The 14,276-nt window shown below is 33.5% G+C and overlaps 1 protein-coding gene across 1 annotated transcript in view; it reads right to left on the bottom strand.

Annotated features, from left to right (window-relative positions):
* FBN2 (fibrillin 2) overlaps positions 1 to 14,276 on the bottom strand; it is a 419,303-nt gene that overhangs the window by 169,307 nt on the left and 235,720 nt on the right. Inside the window, exon 31 of the mRNA XM_061625313.1 lies at positions 13,647 to 13,772. Coding sequence (XP_061481297.1) covers positions 13,647 to 13,772 — 126 coding nt within the window. The remainder of the gene's footprint in view (positions 1 to 13,646; positions 13,773 to 14,276) is intronic.

The raw sequence follows: 14,276 nt of genomic DNA on the forward strand, positions 1-14,276 counted from the left end.
GCAACATCATTTTAACAATGTCTTCAAAATTGACGGTAAAGAAATACAGGTGATGAAGGAAATTCCTGTTAGGCTTCTACGTAAGAGAGAAGATTACGCTTTCTTCACAGAAAAACTTAAACAATGTAAAATTCAATTTAGATGGGATGTTCCAGAGGGAGTGATTTTTACATTTAGACAACAGAAGTATCGATTAAATACTGTTCAAAAAGCAAGGGATTTCTTGAGAAAAGCTTCAAAAGACATGGAAGAAGATAAACTCAAAGATATGGATATAATTCCTGGGAAACAAAGTCAACAGAAACAGGTAGAGGAAGAAAAGGATGATGATGGATCAAAGGGAGCAACAGGCACAGACTTTTCTAAAATACATGCTTAAAAATGGATTACAAATATCTAACTTGGAATATAAATGGAGCTAATTCGTCGCAGAAGAGAAAGTATTTCATTATTTGAAAAAATTAAAATTGGATATAATTTGTTTACAAGAAACTCATATTAAGAAGAAAGATTCTAAATATTTAATTTGTAAAAATTTGGGTGAAGAATTTATTTCGGCAGGATTCAAAAAAAATGGTGTGGTTCTTTATATAAATTCACAATTGTCTCCTAAATTGATATTATTGGATGATAGTGGCAGATTTGTGGGAGTTGAAATCACCATACAGGGTACAAAAATTTTGATAGTGGGCATTTATGCTCCTAATGAAGATAAAACAAGGTTTTATACTGGACTTATGGAAAAACTATCTGAGTTTGCATATGATCATTGGTGTGTCATGGGTGATTGGAATGGGGTAATTTCACCAAAAATGGATAGACTTTCTGAGAAAAATATTAAAGAGACACAGGGCAAATTGCCGAAGATCTGTTTTGAATTGATGGAAAATTTAGAATTGGTGGATGCTTGGAGATATATAAATGACAATGCAAAGGAATTTACCTACTTTTCAGAAAGACATAAAACATTTTCGAGGATTGATATGATTTGGATGTCTAAAAATTTAGTGAAAGATATTTCCAAGATGGATGTGTTACCAAAAACCTTTTCGGATCATAATCCAGTGATATTGACTTTAAAAAAAAAATCTTGGATTTAGATGGAGACTAAATGAATCTTTATTACAGAATGATAAAATAGTGCAGGAATGTAAGAAGAAATTAAAAGAGTTTTTTGAACACAATTTACATAAAGGAACAGATGAAAATATTGTTTGGGATACAAGTAAAGCATTTATGAGGGGATATTTTATTAAATGTAATTCTGAATTAAAAAAGAAGAAACAACAGAAAATGCAATTGATCTTGGAAGAAATAAAACAAAAAGAGGAAGAATTGAAAAAGAATCCAACTAAAGCTTCTACTGTAAATCAAATTAAAATGTTACAGAAACAAGTGTCAATGTTGACAGTTAGAGAAATTGAAAGGAAATTAAATTTTGCTAAACAAAGGACTTTTGAATTTGCAAATAAACCGGGGAAATTGCTAGCATATAAATTAAGAAAAGAACGACAAAAAAATCTTATTTTAAAGATACAAGAAGGAGATGAGATGTTGACAGACAATTTAAAAATCCAAAGGGTTTTCCATCAATATTATTCAACTTTGTACAAGTGTCAGGAAATTCCCTCAGAAAAAATAGAAGAGTATATATCCAAACAGAATTTGCCCAAAATTACAGATCTTCAGAGACAAGCTGTTAATGGTCCTATTACGTCAAGAGAAATATCTGAGGCTATAAGTAAAATTAAATTAGGAAAGGCGCCAGGACCGGATGGACTATCAGCAATGTATTATAAATGCTTGGAGGAGGAACTTTTACTACCTTTACAGTATACAATGAATTCTATTTTACAAGAGGGGAAGATACCGAATAGTTGGAAAAATGCCAATATAACATTAATACCTAAAGAGGAGCAGGATTTAACTAAAACAAAAAATTATCGGCCAATATCTTTACTGAATAATGACTATAAAATTTTTACAATGATTTTGGCTGAAAGAATGAAAATAATATTGCAACAATTTATTCAGGAAGATCAAGCGGGGTTTTTACCTAAAAGACAATTACGTGATAACGTCAGGAATGTTTTGAATGTGTTGGAATATCTAGAACAACGAAATGACATACAAGCTGCTTTGATTTTCTTGGATGCTGAGAAAGCATTTGATAATTTGAATTGGAAATTTATGTTTAAGGTTCTAGAGCAAATTGACTTTGGAGATAATTTTATAAAATGGATCAGATCGATTTATACATCACAGAAGGCACAGATAATTGTCAATGGGGATTTAACGGACTCATGTGAAATACAAAAGGGTACAAGACAGGGATGTCCATTGTCCCCCCTTCTATTTATTCTGGTTTTAGAAGTGCTGCTTAGAGACATAAGGCAAGATGAAAGGATTTCGGGAATAAAGATAAAAAAAGAGGAATATAAATTGAGAGCATTTGCTAATGACTTGATAATTGTATTAGAAAATCCCTTGGAAGGAATCAAAGTATTGATGGATAAATTAGAAGAATTTGGATCATTAGCAGGATTTAAGATCAATAATCAAAAAACGAAGATGCTGGTGAAAAAATTATCTTTAAGAGATCAAAAAAAGTTAATGGAGAAGATAGATTTTAAAATAGAAGAAAAGGTGAAATATTTAGGTATCATTATGACAAATAAAAATTCAAAGTTGTTTCATAATAATTATGAAAAACTATGGACAGAGATTAAGAAAGATTTGTTAAAATGGGATAAATTACAGTTGTCATTAATGGGTAGAATATCTGTAATAAAAATGAATGTATTGCCGAGAATGATGTTCCTATTTCAAACAATACCTGTCATATCCTCTGATCTACCTTTCAAACAATGGCAAAAAGATATTTCTAAATTTGTTTGGCAGGGGAAAAAACCAAGAGTTAAATTTAAATTATTACAAGACGCCAAAGAAAGAGGAGGGCTGGGATTACCAAATTTGAGACTTTATTTTGCTGCTTGTTGCTTAGTCTGGATAAAGGAATGGATTCTATTGAGGAATAAAAGATTATTGGATTTGGAGGGTCACAACCTGAAGTGGGGATGGCATGGATATCTATGGTATGATAAAGTAAAAGTTAATGTGGATTTTAATAATCATTTTATAAGACGTCCTTTGTTGAATATATGGAATAAATACAAAACAAGGTTTTTTTCCGAAAATACCTCTATGTGTTTCAAGTCAAGAAGCATTTTATAGAAGAGAAATGGCTGGAAAAGAGAAATGGTTAACTTACCAAGAACTATTAGAAAATGTGCATGGTGAATATATAATGAAAGAGAGAGAACAACTAATAAAGGAAGGCTATAGTTCACAATGGTTTGCCTATTTACAATTGTTAGAAAGATTTAAAATGGACAAGAAAATGTATGGGTTTGAAATAAATAAATCTGATTTTGAAATAGGTTTGTGTACAAATGATGAATGCATAATTGCAAAAATGTATAAATTTTTATTAAAAATGGACATGGAAGAAGAACAAGTAAAAGAGTGTATGGTTAAGCGGGCAAAAATTTTTGGTTATAATATACAAATGGATCAATGGGAAAATATGTGGAAAAAAGGTTTGAAATTTACATTATGCTATAATCTTAAAGAAAATTTTTATAAAATGATGTATCGTTGGTATATGACTCCAGAAAAGTTGTCAAAAATGTATAGTAATGTTTCTAATGTATGTTGGAAATGTAAACAACAAGAAGGATCTTTTTATCATATGTGGTGGTTGTGTAAACAGGCAAAATTATTTTGGGCACAGATAGGTAGGATGATGCAAAAAATCTTTTTTTTTTTTTTAATAATTTTTATTCAAATTTTTCCAAAAACAAACAAAACAAAGTCAAAAAGACATAACAATACATCAACAAAAAATGAAAATAAAATAGTTGACTTCCGATTTGTCGCAGATCAGCTATAACTATATAATATACATCAAACCTGTCCCTTAATGTATACATACAGAGTCCCTTTTCTCCATAGGCTGTCTTAATTAATCGTCAAATCCCAGTATCATCATTTTATTTTGATCTTTCAACAAAAAGTCTAAGAGAGGTTTCCATTCCTTAAGAAATGTATCTGTCGATTTTTCTCTAAGTAAACATGTCAATTTATCCATTTCTACTAAGTCCATTAATTTCAATAACCATTCTTCCATTGTTGGTGTTGATTCCATTTTCCACTTTTGTGCATATAATAATCTTGCTGCCGTAATCATATATAATATTATTCTTCCATATTTCTTTTCTATTTGTTTATCCATAAAACCCAATAAAAAAAATTCTGGTTTTGACTGAATATTTATCTTTAGAATTTTTTGCATCTTCCTACCTATCTGTGCCCAAAATGATTTTGCCTTTTTACATAACCACCACATATGATAAAATGATCCTTCTTGTTGTTTACATTTCCAACAAACATTAGAAACATTACTATACATTTTTGACAACTTTTCTGGAGTCATGTACCAACGGTACATCATTTTATAAAAATTTTCTTTAAGATTATAGCATAGTGTAAATTTCAAACCTTTTTTCCACATATTTTCCCATTGATCCATTTGTATGTTATGACCAAAATTTTTTGCCCACTTTACCATACACTCTTTTACTTGTTCTTCCTCCATATCCATTTTCAATAAGAGTTTATACATTTTCGCAATTATATTTTCATCATTTGTACACAATCCTATTTCAAAATCAGATTTACTTATTTCAAACCCATACATTTTCTTGTCCATTTTATATCTTTCTAACAATTGTAAATAGGCAAACCATTGAAAACTATATCCTTCCTTTGTCAGTTGTTCTCTCTCTTTCATTGTATATTCTCCATGTACATTTTCTAATAGTTCTTGATAAGTTAACCATTTCTCTTTTCCAGCCATTTCTCTTCTATAAAACGCTTCTTGACTTGAGACACATAATGGTATTTTCGAATAAAACCTTGGTTTATATCTATTCCATATTTTCAACAGAGGACGTCTTATGAAATGATTGTTAAAGTCTACATTTACTTTTACTTTGTCATACCATAGATATCCATGCCATCCCCACTTCAAATTATGGCCCTCCAAATCCAATAGTCTTTTATTCCTCAATAAAATCCATTCCTTTATCCAGACTAGACAGCAGGCAGCAAAATAAAGTCTCAGATTTGGTAATCCCAGTCCTCCTCTTTCTTTGGCATCTTGTAGTAGTTTAAATTTAACTCTTGGTTTTTTTCCTTGCCATACAAATTTAGAGATATCTTTTTGCCATTGTTTAAAAGGTAAATCAGAGGATATTACAGGTATTGTTTGAAACAAAAACATCATTCTCGGTAATACATTCATTTTTATCACAGATATTCTACCCATTAATGACAATTGTAGTTTATCCCATCTTAGCAAATCTTTCTTAATCTCTGTCCATAATTTTTCATAATTATTATGAAACAACTTTGAATTTTTATTTGTCATAATGATACCTAAATATTTCAACTTTTTCTCTATTGTAAAATCTGTCTTGTCCATTAACTCTTTCTGTTCCCTTAAAGTTAAATTTTTCACCAACATCTTTGTTTTTTGATTGTTGATCTTAAATCCTGCTAACGGTCCAAATTCTTTTAATTTGTCCATCAATACATTAATTCCTTCCAAAGGATTTTCTAGTACAATTATCAAATCATCAGCAAATGCTCTCAATTTATATTCTTCTTTTTTTATCTTTAATCCCGAAATTCTTTTATCTTGCCTTATATCTCTAAGCAGCACTTCTAAGACCAAAATAAATAAAAGGGGAGATAAAGGACATCCTTGTCTTGTACCCTTTTGTATTTCACATGAATCCGTTAAATCTCCGTTAACAATTATCTGAGCCTTCTGAGATGTATAAATCGATCTAATCCATTTTATAAAATTGTCTCCAAAATCCATTTGCTCCAAAACCTGAAACATAAATTTCCAATTCAAATTATCAAATGCTTTTTCAGCATCTAAAAAAATCAAAGCTGCTTGTTTATCATTTCGTTGTTCTAAATATTCCAAGACATTCAAGACATTCCTGACGTTGTCACGTAATTGTCTTTTAGGTAAAAACCCTGATTGATCTTCCTGAATAAATTGTTGCAATATTATTTTCAATCTTTCTGCCAAGATCATTGTAAAAATTTTATAGTCATTATTCAATAGAGATATCGGCCGATAATTTTTTGTTTTAGTTAAATCTTGCTCCTCTTTAGGTATTAATGTTATATTAGCATTTTTCCAACTATCCGGTATCTTTCCCTCTTGCAGAATAAGATTCATTGTAGACTGTAAAGGTAGTAAGAGTTCTTCCTCCAAACATTTATAATACATTGCAGATAACCCATCTGGTCCTGGTGCCTTTCCTAATTTAATTTTGTTTATAGCTTCAGATATCTCTCTTGACGTAATAGGACCATTAATAGCTTGTCTCTGAAAGTCTGTAATTCTAGGCAAATTCTGTTTAGATATATACTCTTCTATTTTTTCAGATGGAATTTCCTGACATTTGTACAATGTTGAATAATATTGATGAAAAATCTTTTTAATTTTTACATTATCTGTCAACGTCTCATCTCCTTCTTGTATCTTTAAAATGATATTTTTTTGGCGTTCTTTTCTTAATTTATATGCTAACCATTTCCCAGGTTTATTTGCAAATTCAAAAGTCCTTTGTTTAGCAAAATTTAGTTTTCTTTCAATTTCTCTAACTGTCAGCATTGATACTTGCTTCTGTAACATTTTGATTTCATTTACAATAGAAACTTTAGTTGGATTCTTTTTCAATTCTTCCTCTTTTTGTTTTATTTCTTCCAAGATTAATTGCATTTTCTGTTGTTTCTTTTTTTTTAATTCAGAGTTACATTTAATAAGATATCCCCTCATAAATGCCTTACTTGTATCCCAAACAATATTTTCACTTGTTCCTTTATGTAAATTATGTTCAAAAAACTCTTTTAATTTCTTCTTACATTCTTGTACTACTTTGTCATTCTGTAATAAAGATTCATTTAGTCTCCATCTAAATCCAAGATTTTTCTTTTTTAAAGTTAATATCACAGGGTTATGATCCGAAAAAGTTTTTGGTAATATATCCATTTTAAAAGTGTCCTTCGCTAAAATTTTAGACATCCAAATCATATCAATCCTCGAGAATGTTTTGTGTCTTTCTGAAAAATAAGTAAATTCCTTTGCGTTATCATTTATATATCTCCAGGTATCCACCAATTCTAAATGTTCCATCAGTTCAAAGCAAATCTTCGGTAATTTACCCTGTGTCTCTTTGATATTTTTTTCAGAAAGCCTATCAATTTTTGGTGAGATTACCCCATTCCAATCACCCATAACGCACCAATGGTCATATGAAAACTCTGACAATTTTTCCATAAGTCCTGTGTAAAACCTTGTTTTATCTTCATTGGGGGCATAGATACCCACTATCAAAATGTTTGTAACCTGTAGAGTAATTTCGACCCCCACAAATCTACCACTATCATCCAGTAATACCAATTTAGGAAGCAATTGTGGGTTAATGTAGAGAACAACTCCATTTTTTTTTTTTGGTCCAGCCGAAATAAATTCTTCACCCAAATTTTTACAAATCAAATATTTGGAATCTTTCTTCTTAATATGAGTTTCTTGTAAACAAATTATATCCAATTTTAATTTTTTCAAATAATGAAACACTTTCTTTCTCTTCTGCGCCGTATTGGCTCCATTTATATTCCAAGTTAGATATTTGTAATCCATCTTTAAGAGTGTATTTTAAAATGTGCCTGATGCTCCTTTTAGTCCATCATCTTCCTTCCCTTCCTCTGCATATTTTGTTGACTTTGTTCCCCAGGAATTATATCCATATCTTTGAGTTTATCTTCATCCATATCTTTTGAAGCTTTTCTCAAGAAGTCCCTTGCTTTTTGAACAGTATTCAATCTATATTTCTGTTGTCTGAATGTAAAGATCACTCCTTCTGGAACATCCCATCTAAATTGAATTTTGCGTTGCTTAAGTTTCTCTGTAAAGAAAGCATATTCTTTTCTCTTACGTAAAAGTCTAATAGGAATTTCTTTCATCACCAGTATTTCCTTACCATCAATTTTAAAGGTATTTTTAAAGTGTTGCTGTAATACCATATCTCTGGTCGTCTTCTTTATAAAATGAACAAGCACATCTCTTGGAATTTTATTCATTGTTGCATATCTGGAATTAATTCTATACACTTTATCTATTTCAAATTCCATCTGATCTTCATTCAAATCCAGAAATTTTACTAGAGCATTAACAATTTTATCTCTGATGTCTTCACCTGTTTCCTCAGGAATTGCACGGAATCTCAAACAATGTTCTTTATTTTTCATTTCAGTCACAGCCATATAGTCCAAGTTTTTTTCTAATTCCAGATTTAATATATCTGTTCTATTCTCCAAGATTTGTACCTTTTCTTTAGTGTTTTTTGCATCCTCCTTTATTTGCCCAATTGTCCCTTTAATCTCATCCACTTGTGTTTTAATATAGTCTTTTATATCTGTCAATTCAGTTTTCATTTCCTGTTTTATATCATTAATCCCTTCCATTATTTTTTGAAACATATCTGGGGGTATAACCCCTTCCTGTGGATCAGTAGAACTTCTTCTTCGCTCCTGGGTCTTAGCTGCTTTTTCAGTTGTCATTTTCAAGAAAAGCCTTTAATTTCTGATATTAATCACTGTTCCAAAACCTAGAGGCAGTCTATTTCTTTTTTTTTTCCTCCACCAGCAAAAAAGTTAATATTCCAGGCCTGTTATTGAAGTCCAGCCAGCACAGCACAGTTCTTATCTACATCCAAGAATGCAAAACAATTCTGGTTGCCAACACCAAACAATTAGTAACATATACGAGCAGCAGATTCGTCCAAAAAGAAATAGTCCAAAGAGAAAAATAGTCCAAAATATAATAATTACCTCTCATCCGTTTTTAAACTTTAAAACTCCAAATTCAGGCCAGCTTTTTGTTGTAAAAAAAAGTATATAAGTTGTTTACATTTTCTTTCTTCCTTAATTATATTTAAAAGAGAAAAAGCATGACTCACCCAGGTTTCTCAGTTGCTGATTCGTAAACAAATCCCTTTTATTGTAGTAATTTAAGCCAAATGATAAGATTTAGACAGAAGTAGGCTCGCTGGTTAAGAACGTTTTTTTTAAGAAGAAAAAAAAGAACGCTTCGCTTTTTTCCAGTACAGCTTGCGTGGAAATCCTGACTCCGTCTTCAGCCGATCGGCATGCCTTCTTATCTCAGGAATTTCCTGATCAATTCCAGCCGCCGACAGCTCAACGAAGTCTTGTGGAAAATCTGATCGGTTCTCCTATACCTTGGAGAACATTTAAGCCAGTCCAAGATTCCTCTTGGCTGGCTTTTAACCTGAAAAAAGCTTCCTCTGAGGCAGAGCTCCCTCAGAGACAACCACCAGCCAGCACTCCTTCCGGGAAGTCCCGATGCAAAAAATCTTAAAGATAAATATTCAGTCAAAACCAGAATTTTTTTTATTGGGTTTTATGGATAAACAAAAGGAAAAGAAATATGGAAGAATAATATTATATATGATCACGGCAGCAAGATTACTATATGCACAAAAGTGGAAAATGGAAACGATACCAACAATGGAAGAATGGCTATTGAAATTAATGGACTTAGTTGAGATGGACAAATTGACATGTCTTATTAGAGAAAAAACGACAGATACATTTCTTAAGGAATGGAAGCCTCTTTTGGACTTTTTGTTGAAAGAAAAAAATGAAATGATGATAATGGGATTTGACGATTAATTAAGATAGACTTTGGAAAAAAGTGAATTTCGTATGTTCTAGGAGACAGGTTTGATATATATTATATACTTATAGCTGATCTGTAACAAATCGGAAGTCAAGTTTTTCTTTTTCTTTTATTTTTCTTTCTGTTGTATTGTTTTTGTTGTATTTGTATTTGTTTTTATAAAAATTTGAATAATAAAAAAATTATTATAAAAAAAAAAAGGACAGTATCTGACAGCATAAAGATTTTATTTATTTATTTATTTCCCATCCTTCCTTCCAGAAGGCGCCCAGGGCAGCAAACTAAACATTAAAAGCACTTTACAACAGCTTAAAAACAAGACACAATTTGGGTTGGTCTTTCATAGTCCAATCCACTTCCTGTGTAGCTTGGAAAAATTTGGTAACGTGCTTCTGAGCATACGGTTAGTGGTGGCAGCACCTGCCATCTCCAAAGATGGAGAATTACATTTTTGTATGTTTGTTAGTGTTCTTCTTACTTTGCTTCTTTTCTGTGTTACTACTGTTTCTACAGACAATCTAACCTAGAAAATTCTATTTCTCTCATTCATCCTAGAAATCTGTGTCAATTTTTATTCATTTCAAAGCCTTTTTATTGCTCGATGTCATATGGTGGTGAAGACAGCCTTTTGTGTTTCAAACTGGAGGTTATGTTCTATTTCTAGTTTGGGTGCATTAACAGTTGAATCTGAAACTGCAGTTTGATGTAAAATCAGACCGATTGTAATATGTTGCTACTTAAGCAATGTCTCTAGCTGTTGGAAAAAACAAACTTGGCCTGCCCAAGATGAATGTGTTCAGCTTGCTATGCTTAAACCATCCCACTTGAGGAAGGGTGGGCATGGTCAAGTAAAAACATAGAGCACACCTAGGATTTTGCTGGAATACATTTCACCTCCCACTGTTTTATCTTGTGCAAACTCCTCATGTTCATTGGAAACTCTTCTGCTGAATAGTCAGTACCATAATTCCACAATTGTTTTTGGAGTTTTTTAGTTTTGCAAAGTGTTGCTGTACTTCACATAATCACAGAAAGTGAAGCAAAAAAAAAAAGATTTACTATAGGAAACTTCACTAACATTGCAAAGTACATCAAACATATTTAAAGTTCCTATCTGAATTATATCAACTTTCTTAATATTGTTGCTTTCTCCCTGCTAAAACAAGATCAGCACAACATATGTCTTGTTTGTGTTATTTGGGCTGATTGCAGTTATTGCCACCACTCACCATATGCTCAGAGGCACATGTTACCAAATTCTTCCAAGCTACACAGGAAATGGATTGGACTCTGAAAGACCAACCCAAATGGTGTTTGCATTTTGACGAATTTGTAGGGCAGTACAGTATCTCAGAGAAGAGGTCAGGTCTCCTGCTCCCCTGGTGCATTCACTATAGCTGCCCAATTTCCCTGCTTTTTAAAGTTTGATATAAATATCTGTTGGCTATAGATATGGAGGAAGAAAGGAGGAAGGGAGAGGAAAGGGGAAGGCAGGTCTGATCATTTGCATGCCGAGTTCAATGGGATTTACTCCTGTGCAATCATGTTTAGGATAGGTAAAACTGGCCATGGGGGAGGGGGAGAAGGAGGGGAGAGGGGAGAGACGGAGGGAGGAGAGAGGGGAGCAGAAGGAGGGGGAGGGGAAAGGAGGGGAGCTGAGGGGGAGGGGTGAAGGAAGGGGGAGGAAAGGGGCAAAAGGGAGGTGATGGGAGGGAGGACGAGGGCAGGGCAGGTTTGATCATTTGCATGCTTACTGAGCTCAATGAGATTTACTCCAGTGCAACCATGCTTAAGATACTGACCATGGGGGAGGAGGAGGGGGAGAGGGGAGAGGAAGGAGGAGGAGGGGGAAGGAAGGGATTGGAAGGGGATGGGGAGGCAGGGACAAAGGAAGGTGGAGGGAAGGGGCAAGAGAGAGGGGATAGCAGGGAGGAAGAAGGGAGGCCAGATTTTATCATTTGGATGCTTTGTGAGTTCAGTGGAATTTACTCCTGTGCAATCATGCTTAAGATAGGTGAAACTGACCTGGGGGAGGAGCAGGGAGGGGGAGAGCAGGAGATTGGGTGTGCGGACACTGGGCAGAGGGGATGCCCCTTTCCTTTCCAAAAGGAAAGCATTGTGAACAGTATCATTGCTTTCCAGGGTTTCCTCCACCTCTTTATTCTCCTCCCACCCAAATTTAAACCAAAGCTGTCCCTGGCCACATCCACACCAGACCTTGATTTCTTTTTAGGCAGTCATGGCTTCTCCCAAAGAATGCTGGGAAGTGTAGTTAATGAAGGGTGCTGAGAGTTGCTAGGAGATGGCCTGTTCCCCTCACAGAGCTTCAATCAGAGCAGCTGACTGTTAAACCACTCTGGCCACTGGAGCTCTGTCAGGGGAATAGGAGTCTCATCTCAGCACCCTTCACAAACTACACTTCCAAGCCATGACTGCCTAAAGTGAAATAATGGTCTGGCATAATCAGCTAATCAGCCCCCTGATTAGCCAAGCGAAGCAGCTGTGAGCCTGTCTTTTAGAACACTGACTGTTGATTCTTACTGAGCATGCCTGGGCTTATCATTCACTGCAATGCTAACTTTCTGAAATTAATTAAAAATCAGCTACACATTTTTTAAACTTTTAAGATGAAGGTCAAAGTATGGAGCAAGGTCAGTAATAGGATTACAGGTACTCTGTGAACATGGCTGATTTTTAATTAATTTCAACAAATTATGAGCACACTGACAGAAAAAAGTCCAAAAGCAGTCTGTTTTTTTGTCTCTCTTTTTACACTTTGAACTCTCGATTATCTCTGACTGTTTTGTGAATCGCCATGAAAATTGAGAGGGTTATTAAGCAAGCATTTCTGAGTTCAGGACTGTAAGTTTTGTATGGTTTTGTTTTGTAATGAGCTTATGGGAAACATCAGCATGGCATGGACGGTATTTTCAATTTAACATTGCAGAATGCAAAAAATCCATGCTGGCTATAGTATAGAGCCACTCTCGTGGCTGTATAATTAAAAGAAAACATCTTAAAATAAATGACATCAAAAACATCTTAAACAATTCCAGCACATACACAGACTGGTAAAAGTCTCTACTTAAAAAGCTTGCTGAAAGAGGAATTATCTACAAAAGTTGGGAACACCTCATGGTTAGTGAGAAGATAGCTTAATCATGAGTCCTAGTTCAGAAGACATGAACCTTGGCATACTGCAGTGTGATAGCAAAAAGAGCCAGAGAGGGGCTAAATGGATGTGAAATCTCTCTGGGAGTCCACATGTTTGCATAATCTCACTAAGCCAAGGTTTACACAGCATGTTTTGTGAACCAGCTCATTGTAATTCATAATGCTCTTATATTCACTAGAAGTATTCAAAATTACAATGGCCAAGGCTTAATTTTTGTCACATAATACTGATGCATACAGTACAATCCCATGCATGTTTACACAGCAGTAAGTCCCACTGTGTTAATTGTGGCTTGCAGCCTATTTACAGTTAAGTGTTTATAAGACTGCAGCCTTAAAGACTTTAAAAATAATGGATTCAATATACCAAGCATTGCTACTGTTCAAAAGATTTTTAGGGAAGACCTATTGAAATGAACAGACTTATGTGACAGTGGTACTTGGTAAGATAGTACCAATACCTACATATTCAAATAGGGAGCATAATGAAACTAACAAGAATTGTAGTTTTGAGTTTATTTTGTACTTTAGGACTGCTCTCCAACGTTTAGAGATGTGAATGTGCAAAGAGGTATGCCACAATTATTTGGTTTTTAAGAAAGGCACAATGGATCAAAGTATATCATACCTGTACATCCAGTGGTTCCCTTCTTGACAGAATAACCTAACTGGCAATGACAAATAAAGGACCCCTTGGTGTTCTCACACTCTCCAAACATACAGATATTTGAATTCAGGTCACACTCATTTACATCTGTAAATTCACATAGCTCAGTTAGTAACTGCAAACTTGTTTTTATTGTTAGAGTCTAACGACTTAAAATAAATGATCTTATGCAATCAACATAAAAATTATACCAAAAATTCAATACATTATTTCAACTTACATTTTACAATTAAATCAAACCATTGTATACATCAACAAGAAATGAACCAATGAGGAAGTGGGGAGTGAACAGGACAGTTCAGTGAAGCATAACACTTGATAGTTGCTACAATTTAATAAAACTTTCTCCCAAAGGAACCCAGAATGGCAAACACAAAGCAATAAAATAATAAAAACATCTAAAAACAATTCCAGTACAGAAACAGACTAGGAAGTATCTTTATTTTAAAAGCTTGTTGAAAAAGGTCTTCAGAAGTGCCAAAAAGACGAGAGATTGTACCTATCTAATATTTAACCAGAGAGAATTCCAGAAGATAGGTGCCCTGATACTAAAGGCCTGATTCCTATATTGCATGTAACAGACCTCACCTG

Source organism: Rhineura floridana, chromosome 1 (genome assembly GCF_030035675.1).
Source record: "Rhineura floridana isolate rRhiFlo1 chromosome 1, rRhiFlo1.hap2, whole genome shotgun sequence".
In the NCBI taxonomy this organism is placed as follows: Eukaryota; Metazoa; Chordata; class Lepidosauria; order Squamata; family Rhineuridae; genus Rhineura; species Rhineura floridana.